This window comes from Clavelina lepadiformis, chromosome 6 (genome assembly GCF_947623445.1).
Source record: "Clavelina lepadiformis chromosome 6, kaClaLepa1.1, whole genome shotgun sequence".
Lineage (NCBI taxonomy): Eukaryota > Metazoa > Chordata > Ascidiacea > Aplousobranchia > Clavelinidae > Clavelina > Clavelina lepadiformis.
In genome coordinates this window covers 17,184,565-17,198,352 of record NC_135245.1, presented here as the reverse complement: position 1 = coordinate 17,198,352, position 13,788 = coordinate 17,184,565, and the positions used below count along the sequence as shown (strand labels likewise).

General features: G+C 34.2%; 1 protein-coding gene across 1 annotated transcript in view; it reads right to left on the bottom strand.

The window, feature by feature from the left end:
- Positions 1–13,788, bottom strand: part of LOC143463537 (uncharacterized) — an 84,571-nt gene that overhangs the window by 63,886 nt on the left and 6,897 nt on the right. The window contains exons 4-13 of the mRNA XM_076962052.1: positions 11,947–12,074; positions 11,689–11,787; positions 9,786–9,900; positions 7,599–7,718; positions 6,594–6,710; positions 5,595–5,722; positions 5,337–5,435; positions 3,433–3,547; positions 1,731–1,850; positions 720–836 (exon numbers count right to left, since the gene is read on the bottom strand). Coding sequence (XP_076818167.1) covers positions 720–836; positions 1,731–1,850; positions 3,433–3,547; positions 5,337–5,435; positions 5,595–5,722; positions 6,594–6,710; positions 7,599–7,718; positions 9,786–9,900; positions 11,689–11,787; positions 11,947–12,074 — 1,158 coding nt within the window. The remainder of the gene's footprint in view (positions 1–719; positions 837–1,730; positions 1,851–3,432; positions 3,548–5,336; positions 5,436–5,594; positions 5,723–6,593; positions 6,711–7,598; positions 7,719–9,785; positions 9,901–11,688; positions 11,788–11,946; positions 12,075–13,788) is intronic.

Below are 13,788 nucleotides of genomic sequence, written 5' to 3'. Positions count from 1 at the left end.
TTATCAGACATCAACTAACCCAAGCAAAGAAACGCAACATTCATTAAAGCAAGCTAGAAATTACCTAAACATACGAATCCATTTCCTGTGTAACCGTCAACACATTCACAAACATAAGAACCATCGGTGCTCGTGCATGTAGCATTTTCATCGCATGGATTGGAAGCACACTCGTCTACAACTAAATAAAAAATTTTGTACATGAATAAGTTTTCTATTAGATAGCCTACAAAGATTAACACCTACAATCATCATTCAAAAATATCATTCATTAGGTTCATTCATGAAACGCAGTTTTGAAAACAAGTTTATTTTTGTTATTTCCGATTTTCACATATAATCAAAGGGTTACTTGGAAACTGTAAGCTCTTCCTCTAACTGCTTTCAACAAATCAATTTGAAAAAAATCTTTGCAAATAAGATAAAAAGTCCATTTTGAGAAAAACTATGAAAGAATTGATATTCTAATGTTGAGATGTACTTCAACATAATCAGCGAAACAAAACTGACACCGTGTTTCTATTTTATAAAAATAGATAAAATAGATATCTCCCATATATAAAATAGATATTTTTGAAGAATATATACTTCTGTAGCTACAAGAGTCAGCAGACAGCGTAAAACGCAGATAAGTATAACATATTAACATATGTTGCAGTACATTACAGTAGGATCAATATATATTTGTAGTGGATTTAATTCAAGCAAAACCTGCTTACTTGAACATACACCTGCATTTCTTCTGTAAACTTCAGGACATTCACAGATAAAAGAGCCAATAGTGTTTGTGCATGTTTCAAGGACATCACATGGCTCAGCAGCACATTCATCAACATCTGAATAAAAAAAAATCATGTAATGTGCCAAAATATAACATTCCTGTGGATGACGGGCGCTTTAGTGTTATATATTGCTGAGAAGCATAGACTTTGCGCTTATGATTGATGGCGGATCTAGGATTTGATGCTTGGGGAGACAGTTACAGCATCGCTAGTTAATTACGGAGAATGACTTACTGTTGGATAACAAACCTAAAAATGGGTCGACATATTTTATTTGATAACATAGTTGCTTTCTAAACAGATAGAACAAAAATTGGGAATGCATGCATAGGCCTAAACACCAACTTACGGTAGCACAGACAAAATATGTTTATTGCATTCTGCTTAAACACATATATCATGTCATTGTACACAAATCTGAAGTCATCACATCAAATAAACAATTCGACTATAAATCAATAAATCAATTTATTTTTCATCAAAGCGGGGTGGGGACGAAAAATCAAGCAGGTGTTTCTAAAATGCGCCAATGAACAGGAAAAAGTGACAAAGTCGAAAAGGCCTAAAACGTGCTCCAGAGAAATAATGTTAATATTTGCTGGTAGCAACTAGCAATGCCACTAAACCTTGAATTAGTTAAATCCATATGACGTAAGTTTAAAACGTGAAAATTAAGCAGACGAGCAGGTGGTGTGTTCAAGCTACTGATGAATGAAAATTGCTTCAATGCTGTAAATCATGCAGTTCTATCTCATTGCAGCTTTTCATTTTGTACATATACTTAATATGCAAAGTAAGCCTAAAAGTAAGTAACTTATCTTCACTGTGGTTTGTATGTCAATTGTCAACCAGTGACCAACAGCGGTGTGTACAAATACAATGTTTAATGAAATTATCTAACCAACAAATTAATACACGCATGCTTTAAATTAAGCAAGTCGAGAATACCTTGGCACAAACTATATGCATCTCCTGTGAAACCTTCAGGGCATTGACAGGAATAAGAACCATTAGTGCTTATGCAAGTTGCATTAACTCCACATGGATCAGAAGCACATCCAATCCCAACTAAGCAAAACATATTTTAAATGCATTAAAATGAAAGCATAAAAACATACTAAAGATGCACTAAAGAGAGAATTAACAGGCACTGAAAAATAAATTTTACATAAGTTTATTCCCGAGGTATTTCGAGTTTTGATTCATTACGTCTGGGTATAGCTGCTGTAAATTAATCTAACAGTGTTTATGTAGAATTTAACAAATACACATGTACAGGTATCAACAAAACATTGATTTCTCAGCCAAACAACATTGAAAACGACATTATTTAGCTTAGAGCAAAAGTGTCCAAATCAAATACACAAACTTGATAAGTTACAGTAGTTCTATTATGGAACACATGATTTTTTATAAAGAAGTTACACATGAACAACTTACATGTATCATACAATAAATTTTTTTGCAATTAATTGCGCAGCGACTTTGTTTGGATGCAAGATGCAATACAGACATAGATTCAGTACAGTAAGTAGGCTATTGAAAATGAAGTGGTTAGTTTTTCTATCAGATGAGATCTGCCATCCTGTGGATGACGGGCGCTTTAGTGTTATATATTGCTGAGCAGCATAGACTTTGCGCTTGTGATCGATGGTGAATCTAGGATTTGATGCGTAGGGAGACAGTTACGTCATCGCTAGCTAATTACGGAGAATGACAGACAGTAGGATAACAAGCCTAGAAACGGATTGAAATATTTTATTTGAGAACTTAGTTGCTTTCTAAAGAGATAAAACAAAACTTCTGAATGCATGCATGGGCCGAAACACCAACTTAGGGTAGCACAGACAAAATACGTTTATTGCATACCGCTTAAACACATATATCATGTCATGGCATAGAAATCTGAAGTCCTGGATCAAATCCTATCTAACATTTTAAGTAAAAACGTCAGTTAATCGCATACCGCTTAAAGGATTACGCCAGATTATGGCATAAGGTTTTTGTCTCATTTGCTGCTTTTGTTGGATAGATTGCATATTTTTGTGAGCAAAATGTTCCAACGAAAAACATGTGTAAGTTATTTATTTTCTCGACACAATAACTTAGTTTTTTTAAATTCGTTGCTGGATATCTTCTTGTGCATTAGAAGACAAAATAATTGCTGCCCTCATTAAGACGTCATAAACCTAATAAACACCATCTGTCATATCGCATCCGTTTTTGTTTTGTGAGTTTTACTTTGCTTTTAATGACGCGATAATTTGGCACCATCGCAAATCTTTGTGCTGCACACTGTGGTCAACCAAGTGTGATAGATTTATGCACATGCTACAACGGAATAGGAACTTCATTACTGTTACAGGTATGCATTGCATTGTGTTTGTCTTTTTTTTGAAGTCTTTAGCGAAATGACAATGCCATGCTTATTGCTTAGTAGTAACATAAGTAGCAGAGACGCCATTTGCGAAAAAAAATTTAACAAATATGTCATAAATATCATTCCCTATAATTAAGATAAATGCAAAATTTCCTAACAGCGAACGACACCAGTGCTCTAATAATTGTACATGTTTGACAGGTTTTGTATGTACCATAATAAAGATTAAAATTAAACTAAAATAATGAAAAAACTTAAAAATTCTCAAACCTTGTGTCCACTGCAATCGAAATCCTTCAAATGTTAGAGAAGAGTCAGTTTTAAATTTAATGGTCAAGGAGTTTGTGACAGACAAATTAAACCTTGGCAATTCACTTCCACACAGCTACAAAATATATGATAATCATTAGGTCTGACACAATCTGTACAAGATATGTCATATACGCAAACATAATTGTATGTCTTCGACTACGTGAATGTTTGAGGATGTCCGTTTAATGTTTAGGAAATAATAAATAACTTCAGTGAAATCGTTTGAAAAATGCAATTAGTGGAAAAGAATTGAACCAAAAAGTTAACCAACTGATAAACCATTTCAAAAACTGATATCTAACATTCACGAACCAAAATCAACTTTCCAAAACTTCTAGAAAACTTTAGAAATTGTTACAATCAACGTCACTGATGTAACAATTCCAATCATTAATTTGCTAACACAACAATTAGCTCCTTTTCATTTCCTGTATGAACTACTGCTTCGTTGAGGCAGAGAAGTTTGGATACGTCGATGGAATTTATCTCGATGATTGGCGCACAAATTCAATAGCAGTTATAACCAGGCACATGCTAAAACTTTCTCGTAACGTCACCCCCTGCTGCCTGCTGCATTTTCAGTAGCAACCTGCTCTTCGTGATTCACGTAATTGCTGATTAATGATTTAGAGAGACAGGATCGTAAACACTATAGAACAGGATTTTATTCTGCTGTTCTTGACTTTACGGACAGCTGACTGTGATTTCTAGAGTAGCACCCTGATGATGGTTGCTGCTCTGTAATCCACAGGCCTTGGTTGATGAAATAACACAAGTTTGCTGGTGGTGAGATAATGAACAGCAGACTGTGATTGTTCGGGTAAAACTCTACTATTGGTTGCTGCAGAAAAATAAACAGATTATTGTTTTGTTTATATCAAGAATGTTCATCAAGAGATTTTCTAGAGACCCAGCCGTCACAACACTTATTTTTAAATTAATATGTTGGTTACCATGCTACAAGAGTGCAACTATAACTAATAATTATAAAGCGCATACCGTATAAACTCAGAAAAGTAAATAAGTTTTTCAACAAAATTGTGACATTATATTGATAATTTCGTATGACAAATACTGATTTTAATATTGATATATTTGTTAGTCTCAAATATTAACAAACCATTTTTATCAAGCTGAAAACCTAACACTTCCGATTTATAAAAACAACAAGCTTAAATTCTTTTTTAATTTATTTTAAATATTGTTACAGAATCGGTGGTTAACTAATTCCCGCTATAGTCTCTGCATAGCCACAGTAAGTATTGTACACATTATAGACTGATTGACATTTAAAAACTGAAAACTATTACTGTAGCACACAAAAGCGATTAATGCTGCTGCATGTTCAGGAACAAATTTATTAGTGACAAGTCCTTGGTCTCAAAAACTGTGTGCAATCAAATTTCTTTGTTTTTAAAAATTTGTATACGTAATAACCAAAGTTAGATGTTAACAAAATTTTAAGGATCTTTCCTTTATGAATTGAAAGAAAACCTAAGAAGAAAAAACCATAAGAATGTTATTTGTTATTATTGTATCTGATGTTGCAAGGAAGTCAAACGGTATCCACCATGTGGCCATTTTGTTTATTGACAAAATGTTTGTCTTTGTTGTCTTTAAATTTTATCTCTCTTCCTTTAAATCCTTTTATAAGTTGGAGACATTGTTTCACATATACGTAAGATAATGTGAGCTTAAACAAGTTTAATGTAAATTCAAGTTCAGCGTTATACAATACCGCATTGTTCTAAAATGTTTGAAATTACAAATGCTGTGTAGGTTTTCGAAGCAGTTAAAAAATGTTCTGAAATAGATCAATATTCAGTACAACACAAGCAATCAAGCAACGTTTTGTACAATACCTCAACTTCACCATCAGGTCCATCTGTGATTTCAAGATAGTCAAAATCGCAAAGACTTTCTGATTCAAGTTGAAAATTGAGAAACAAAATTGCTATTACCTTTAGAAAATATACAATTCAATTTGTATTGTGATAACAGCCTAACACATCAATATATTTCAAGTACTCTACCTTTTTATTTTTCACAACTCTCTTCCACCTAACTTAACTCAAAGTTGATGAGAATCAAACAAAATTACAAGATTTTCTAAAACTTACATGGTCTGCTGGAGCCAAAATTGTAGTGGAACACAGAACACTATTTGGGTAATGGTCAGGAAAATTTGGTGAAGCCAAAACACCACTCGCGTTAGTTAGTGTACTGTTGTCAACATCACATATTGAAACTAAATAACAAGTGAAAAAATAATAGAATTAATGTACGATAACAACTTTGACATACATAAAACTGACCAAACAGTTTCAAAAACAGACGTATTTTAAAATTATTGAACCTCTTTTTGTTTTGCAGCAATTCAAATTTTTTCAAAACTTGAAAGAAAAACTGAAACAAATGCTCCTACGAAGTTAGTAGTGGGCATTTACTACAGTGGAAGTCAGCATCAATCAAATATTCCCACTCACCCCTTACACCCTTACCCATGAATACCCGGTTCGATAAACACAAACCTTAACAAGAAATATTGGACAAGTCTAAAGAGGCTTGATATTTACACAAATCATGGCATTATAATATTGGTCGATGATCCAAGGAAAGTTTTTACACGACTTAAACTCGGCGATCATTTCTCATTGCTCGAGCCTAGGATACAGAGGTAACTTTTTGTACATTTTCCATTTGATTAGAGGATTTTTTACATAATGCTGCCGAAAATTTGGAACTGTTCACCAGGACCACTGAACAGTAGCAGACATTGTTAGTACTTGCGCAAGGGCATTGCAACGATAGCGATATCAAACAGCCTACTCCAACCACTCAACTATCAAGCCGATATGACATATTTATGTAAATATACAGAGTAGCCAACTTGTTCTATAGATTGCTGCTTTCTTAGTCTTTACATAACTCACTGTTTCTGTTACTTTTCTCCCATATATAACATAGATATTTTTGAAGAATATATAATTCTGCAGCTACAAGAGTCAGCAGACAGCGTAAAACGCAGATAAGTATAACATATTAACATATGTTGCAGTACATTACAATAAGATCAATATATATTTTTAGTGGATTTAATTCAAGCAAAACCTGCTTACTTGAACATACACCTGCATTTCTTCTGTAAACTTCAGGACATTCACAGAAAAAAGAGCCAATAGTGTTTGTGCATGTTTCAAGGACATCACATGGCTCAGCAGCACATTCATCAACATCTGAATAAAAAAAATTCATGTAATGTGCCAAAATATAACATTCCTGTGGATGACGGGCGCTTTAGTGTTATATATTGCTGAGAAGCATAGACTTTGCGCTTATGATTGATGGCGGATCTAGGATTTGATGCCTGGGGAGACAGTTACAGCATCGCTAGCTAATTACGGAGAATGACTTACTGTAGGATAACAAACCTAAAAACGGATTGACATATTTTATTTGATAACTTAGTTGCTTTCTAAAGAGATAGAACAAAAATTGGGAATGCATGCATAGGCCTAAACACCAACTTACGGTAGCACAGACAAAATATGTTTATTGCATTCTGCTTAAACACATATATCATGTCATTGTACACAAATCTGAAGTCATCACATCAAATAAACAATTCCACCATAAATCAATAAATCAATTTATTTTTCGTCAAAGCGTGGTGGGGACGAAAAATCAAGCCAGTTGTTACTAAAACGCGTCAATGAACAGGAAAAAGTGACAAAGTCGAAAAGGCCTAAAACGTGCTCCAGAGAAATAACGTTAATATTTGCTGGTAACAACTAGCAATGCCACTAAACCTTGAATTAGTTAAATCCATATGACGTAAGTTTAAAAAGCGAAAATTAAGCAGACGAGCAAGTGGTGTGTCCAAGCTACTGATGAATGAAAATTGCTTCAATGCTGTAAATCATGCAGTTTTATCTCATTGCAACTTTTGATTTTGTACATATAATTAATATGCAAAGTAAGATTAAAAGTAAGTAACTTATCTTCACTGTGGTTTGTACGTCAACCAGTGACCTACAGCGGTGTTTACAAATACAATGTTTAATGAAGTTATCTAACCAACAAATTAATACACGCATGCTTTAAATTAAGCAAGTCGAGAATACCTTGGCACGAACTATATGCATCTCCTGTGAAACCTTCAGGGCATTGACAGGAATAAGAACCATTAGTGCTTGTGCAAGTTGCATTAACTCCACATGGATCAGAAACACAAACAATCCCAACTAAGCAAAACATATTTTAAATGCATTAAAATGAAAGCATAAAAACATACTAAAGATGCACTAAAGAGAGAATTAACACGCACTGAAAAATAAATTTTACATAAGTTTATTCCTGATGTATTTCAAGTTTTGATTCATCACATCTGGGTATAGCTGCTGTAAATTAATCTAACAGTGTTTATGTAGAATTTAATGAATGCACATCCTGTATACAGGTATCAACAAAACATTGATTTCTCAGCCAAACAACATTGAAAACGACATTATTTAGCTTAGAGCAAAAGTGTCCAAATCAAATACACAAACTTGATAAGTTACAGTAGTTCTATTATGGAACATATGATTTTTTATAAAGAAGTTACACATGAACAACTTACATGTATCATACAATAAATTTTTTTGCAATTAATTGCGCAGCGACTTTGTTTGGATGCAAGATGCAATACAGACATAGATTCAGTACAGTAAGTAGGCTATAGAAAATGAAGTGGTTAGTTTTTCTATCAGATGAGATCTGCCATCCAGTGGATGACGGGCGCTTTAGTGTTATATATTGCTGAGCAGCATAGACTTTGCGTTTGTGATCGATGGCGAATCTAGGATTTGATGTCTGGGGAGACAGTTACGTCATCGCTAGCTAATTACGGAGAATGACTTACTGTTGGATAACAAGCATAGAAACGGATAGAAATATTTTATTTGGGAACTTAGTTGCTTTCTAAAGAGATAAAACAAAGCTTCTGAATGCATGTATAGGCCGAAACACCAACTTACGGCAGCACAGACGAAATACGTTTATTGCATACCGCTTAAACACACATATCATGTCATGGCATAGAAATCTGAAGTCCTGGATCAAATCCTATCTAACATTAAGTAAAAACATCAGTTAATCGCATAACGCTTAAAGCAGGGGTTCCCAACCTTTTTATGGTCTCGTACCACTTAGCCACCACGGATTGTCAACACGTACCACTATTTTCAAAACAACTAATTTGATCCAATATTCGCACAGCAGCATTGTATTAATAACAATGACAGCAGGGAGCAAGATCGACAAAAGTAGCTTGCTGAGTGCAGAGAATTTAGTACGGAAAGAAATAAAAGTGTTGTTCGCATATTTTAGCAACTCAAAATTAAATTGTTATACTACTATACTGTATATCGCATGCAACGGAGAGCTGCTCGCGTACCACCTGAAAAGCTCCCGCGTACCACTTGTGGTACGCGTACCACCGGTTGGGAACCCCTGCCTTAAAGTTTCTAAGTCGGTAAAACTGGCCTGGGCTATATACCACCTAAGACAGACCTGGGAAACCCGCGGTTCTTTCGTTCATATTGTATTTGTTGAAAAGCTCCCGCGTACCACCGGTTGGGAACCCCTGGCTTAAAGGATTACGCCAGATTATGGCATAAGTATTTGTCTCATTTGCTGCTTTTGTTGGATAAATTGCATACTTTTGTAAGAAAAATGTTCCAATGAAAAAATATGTAAGTCATGTAGTATGTGACGCAATAACTTAGTTTTCTTTTAAATTCGTCTCAAGTTTTCTTCTTGTGCGTTAACAGAAAAAATAATTGCTGCCCTCATTAAGACGTCATAAACCTAATAAACACCATCTGTCATATCGCATCCGTTTTTGTTTTGTGAGTTTTACTTTGCTTTTAATGACGCGATAATTTGGCACCATCGCAAATCTTTGTGCTGCACACTGTGGTCAACCAAGTGTGATAGATTTATGCACATGCTACAACGGAATAGGAACTTCATTACTGTTACAGGTATGCATTGCATTGTGTTTGTCTTTTTTTTGAAGTCTTTAGCGAAATGACAATGCCATGCTTATTGCTTAGTAGTAACATAAGTAGCAGAGACGCCATTTGCGAAAAAAAATTTAACAAATATGTCATAAATATCATTCCCTATAATTAAGATAAATGCAAAATTTCCTAACAGCGAACGACACCAGTGCTCTATTAATTGTACATGTTTGATAGCTTTTTTATGTACCATAATAAAGATTAAAATTAAACTAAAATAATGAAAAAACTTAAAAACTCTCAAACCTTGTGTCCACTGCAATCGAAATCCTTCAAATGTTAGAGAAGAGTCAGTTTTAAATTTAATGGTCAAGGAGTTTGTGACAGACAAATTAAACCTTGGCAATTCACTTCCACACAGCTACAAAATATATGATAATCATTAGGTCTGATACAATCTGTACAAGATATGTCATATACGCAAACATAATTGTATGTCTTCGACTACGTGAATGTTTGAGGATGTCCGTTAATGTTTAGGAAATAATAAATAACTTCAGTGAAATCGTTTGAAAAATGCAATTAGTGGAAAAGAATTGAACCAAAAAGTTAACCAACTGATAAACCATTTCAAAAACTGATATCTAACATTCACGAACCAAAATCAACTTTCCAAAACTTCCAGAAAACTTTAGAAATTGTTACAATCAACGTCACTGATGTAACAATTCCAATCATTAATTTGCTAACACAACAATTAGCTCCTTTTCATTTCCTGTATGAACTACTGCTTCGTTAAGGCAGAGAAGTTTGTATACGTCGATGGAATTTATCTCGATGATTGGCGCACAAATTCAATAGCAGTTATAACCAGGCACATGCTAAAACTTTCTCGTAACGTCACCCCCTGCTGCCTGCTGCATTTTCAGTAGCAACCTGCTCTTCGTGATTCACGTAATTGCTTAGTAATGATTTAGAGAGACAGGATCGTAAACACTATAGAACAGGACTTTATTCTGCTGTTCTTGACTTTACGGACAGCTGACTGTGATTTCTAGAGTAGCACCCTGATGATGGTTGCTGCTCTGTAATCCACAGGACTTGGTTGATGAAATAACACAAGTTTGCTGGTGGTGAGATAATGAACAGCAGACTGTGATTGTTCGGGTAAAACTCTACTATTGGTTGCTGCAGAAAAATAAACAGATTATTGTTTTGTTTATATCAAGAATGTTCATCAAGAGATTTTCTAGAGACCCAGCCGTCACAACACTTATTTTTAAATTAATATGTTGGTTACCATGCTACAAGAGTGCAACTATAACTAATAATTATAAAGCGCATACCGTATAAACTCAGAAAAGTAAATAAGTTTTTCAACAAAATTGTGACATTATATTGATAATTTCGTATGACAAATACTGATTTTAATATTGATATATTTGTTAGTCTCAAATATTAACAAACCATTTTTATCAAGCTGAAAACCTAACACTTCCGATTTATAAAAACAACAAGCTTAAATTCTTTTTTAATTTATTTTAAATATTGTTACAGAATCGGTGGTTAACTAATTCCCGCTATAGTCTCTGCATAGCCACAGTAAGTATTGTACACATTATAGACTGATTGACATTTAAAAACTGAAAACTATTACTGTAGCACACAAAAGCGATTAATGCTGCTGCATGTTCAGGAACAAATTTATTAGTGACAAGTCCTTGGTCTCAAAAACTGTGTGCAATCAAATTTCTTTGTTTTTAAAAATTTGTATACGTAATAACCAAAGTTAGATGTTAACAAAATTTTAAGGATCTTTCCTTTATGAATTGAAAGAAAACCTAAGAAGAAAAAACCATAAGAATGTTATTTGTTATTATTGTATCTGATGTTGCAAGGAAGTCAAACGGTATCCACCATGTGGCCATTTTGTTTATTGACAAAATGTTTGTCTTTGTTGTCTTTAAATTTTATCTCTCTTCCTTTAAATCCTTTTATAAGTTGGAGACATTGTTTCACATATACGTAAGATAATGTGAGCTTAAACAAGTTTAATGTAAATTCAAGTTCAGCGTTATACAATACCGCATTGTTCTAAAATGTTTGAAATTACAAATGCTGTGTAGGTTTTCGAAGCAGTTAAAAAATGTTCTGAAATAGATCAATATTCAGTACAACACAAGCAATCAAGCAACCTTTTGTACAATACCTCAACTTCACCATCAGGTCCATCTGTGATTTCAAGATAGTCAAAATCGCAAAGACTTTCTGATTCAAGTTGAAAATTGAGAAACAAAATTGCTATTACCTTTAGAAAATATACAATTCAATTTGTATTGTGATAACAGCCTAACACATCAATATATATCAAGTACTCTACCTTTTCATTTTTCACAACTCTCTTCCACCTAACTTAACTCAAAGTTGATGAAAATCAAACAAAATTACAAGATTTTCTAAAACTTACATGGTCTGCTGGAGCCAAAATTGTAGTGGAACACAGAACACTATTTGGGTAATGGTCAGGAAAATTTGGTGAAGCCAAAACACCACTCGCGTTAGTTAGTGTACTGTTGTCAACATCACATATTGAAACTAAATAACAAGTAAAAAAATAATAGGACTAATGTACGATAACAACTTTAACTTTAACAACTTTAACTTTACATAAAACTGATCAAACAGTTTCAAAAACAGACATACTTAAAAATTATTGAACCTCTTTTTGTTTTGCAGCAATTCAAATTTTTTCAAAACTTGAAAGAAAAACTGAAACAAATGCTCCTACAAAGTTAGTAGTGGGCATTTACTACAGTGGAAGTCAGCATCAATCAAATATTCCCACTCACCCCTTACTCCCTTACCCATGAATACCCAGTTCGATAAACACAAACCTTAACAAGAAATATTGGACAAGTCTAAAGAGGCTTGATATTTACACAAATCATGGTATTATAATCTTGATCTATGATCTAAGAAAAGCTCTGTAGCTGTAGCTGTAGCTGTAGCTGTAGCTGTAGCTCATTCCTATTTAATGTATAGACTTAGTAAACCACACTAATGGACTTTTCATACTTTCTTTGACAAAACATCATAGGTTAAACTAAGTAGCAACAGAAATTCCTACACATGAAACCGGGCTGTATAAAGTTAGTTAAATATCTAAAAACGTTCTTAAAAATGAGCAAGTGCTATTAACCAAAGTACAGTGAGACCTCGTTAATCCGAACCACTTCGTTTCGTCAAAAAATGTCGGTTTAGCGGGGTTTCCGGATTATCGGAAATTAAAAAATCAATCAATCTTGCAAATGCAGCACCGTGTACAAAACGCAGTATGCACCTTACTCCAATTCTAAGTACCAACTTTCTGGCTGGACAGCAACTAAAATAAAATTATATTTTTTGTATGATCCGACCCAGTGTCGAACCCCAGAACCACCGTATTAAAGACGAATGCTCTCCAAGTGACGAACATTCGGCCGCAAATTGGTTTGACAACCGCTCTTGCATGGCGAAGCATTCCGGCGGGACCAGCAGTCTGAACTTTCTTTGACCTGTTTCCAATCTTTGCGCAATGCGATATCAAAAGCTGATAGCACGATTGAGTTGCAGCAGTATGTCTTCAATAGATTGCCGCACTCAACCGATGTAATGTACGTATTTTTTTGCGACCGCGGAAGCGTTGTTTGTTACTGTTGATGAACAATTTATTTTTTCGTTTCTAAAATACTGTACAGTATTTCATAGTATGACTAAAAAGCTGTGCGGCTAAAATTTTTTACAAAGCGCAATGCTGTAAAGTACTGTACTTTTGAATCAATAAAGACCGCAACGTTATTATGCGTAGATGATCGATTATTGTTTCGTCAACTAACTACATACTGTATTAGGACAATCGTGAATCATTTTCGCTTAACTGTTAATAATCCGGTTTATCGGATTTTATTGCTATTGATTTAGCACATTTGTTCCAAAACTTTTGTGTCGGAGTCGGACAGCGGGGTTTCCGGATTAAAGGGGTAAAATGCATAGGAAGAAATCCGTTCCCGGCAGTTTTGTGTCGGATAGCGGGGATTCCGGTTGTTCGGGGTCCGGATTAACGAGGTCCCACTGTAAGCAAAAACTGACACTTTTTTGTGAAATTATTGAAAAATAGATAGTAATTTAATGTTTCATGTACAACTGTAGATTTTGTTTAATCACCAAAATTATCATCGATCTCGTTGAATTTTTTTGGTATTGCTGGCACATTCGATTTTTTTTACAGTAATTAGAAATAAACAATTTCCATTTTCTAATGAATATACTA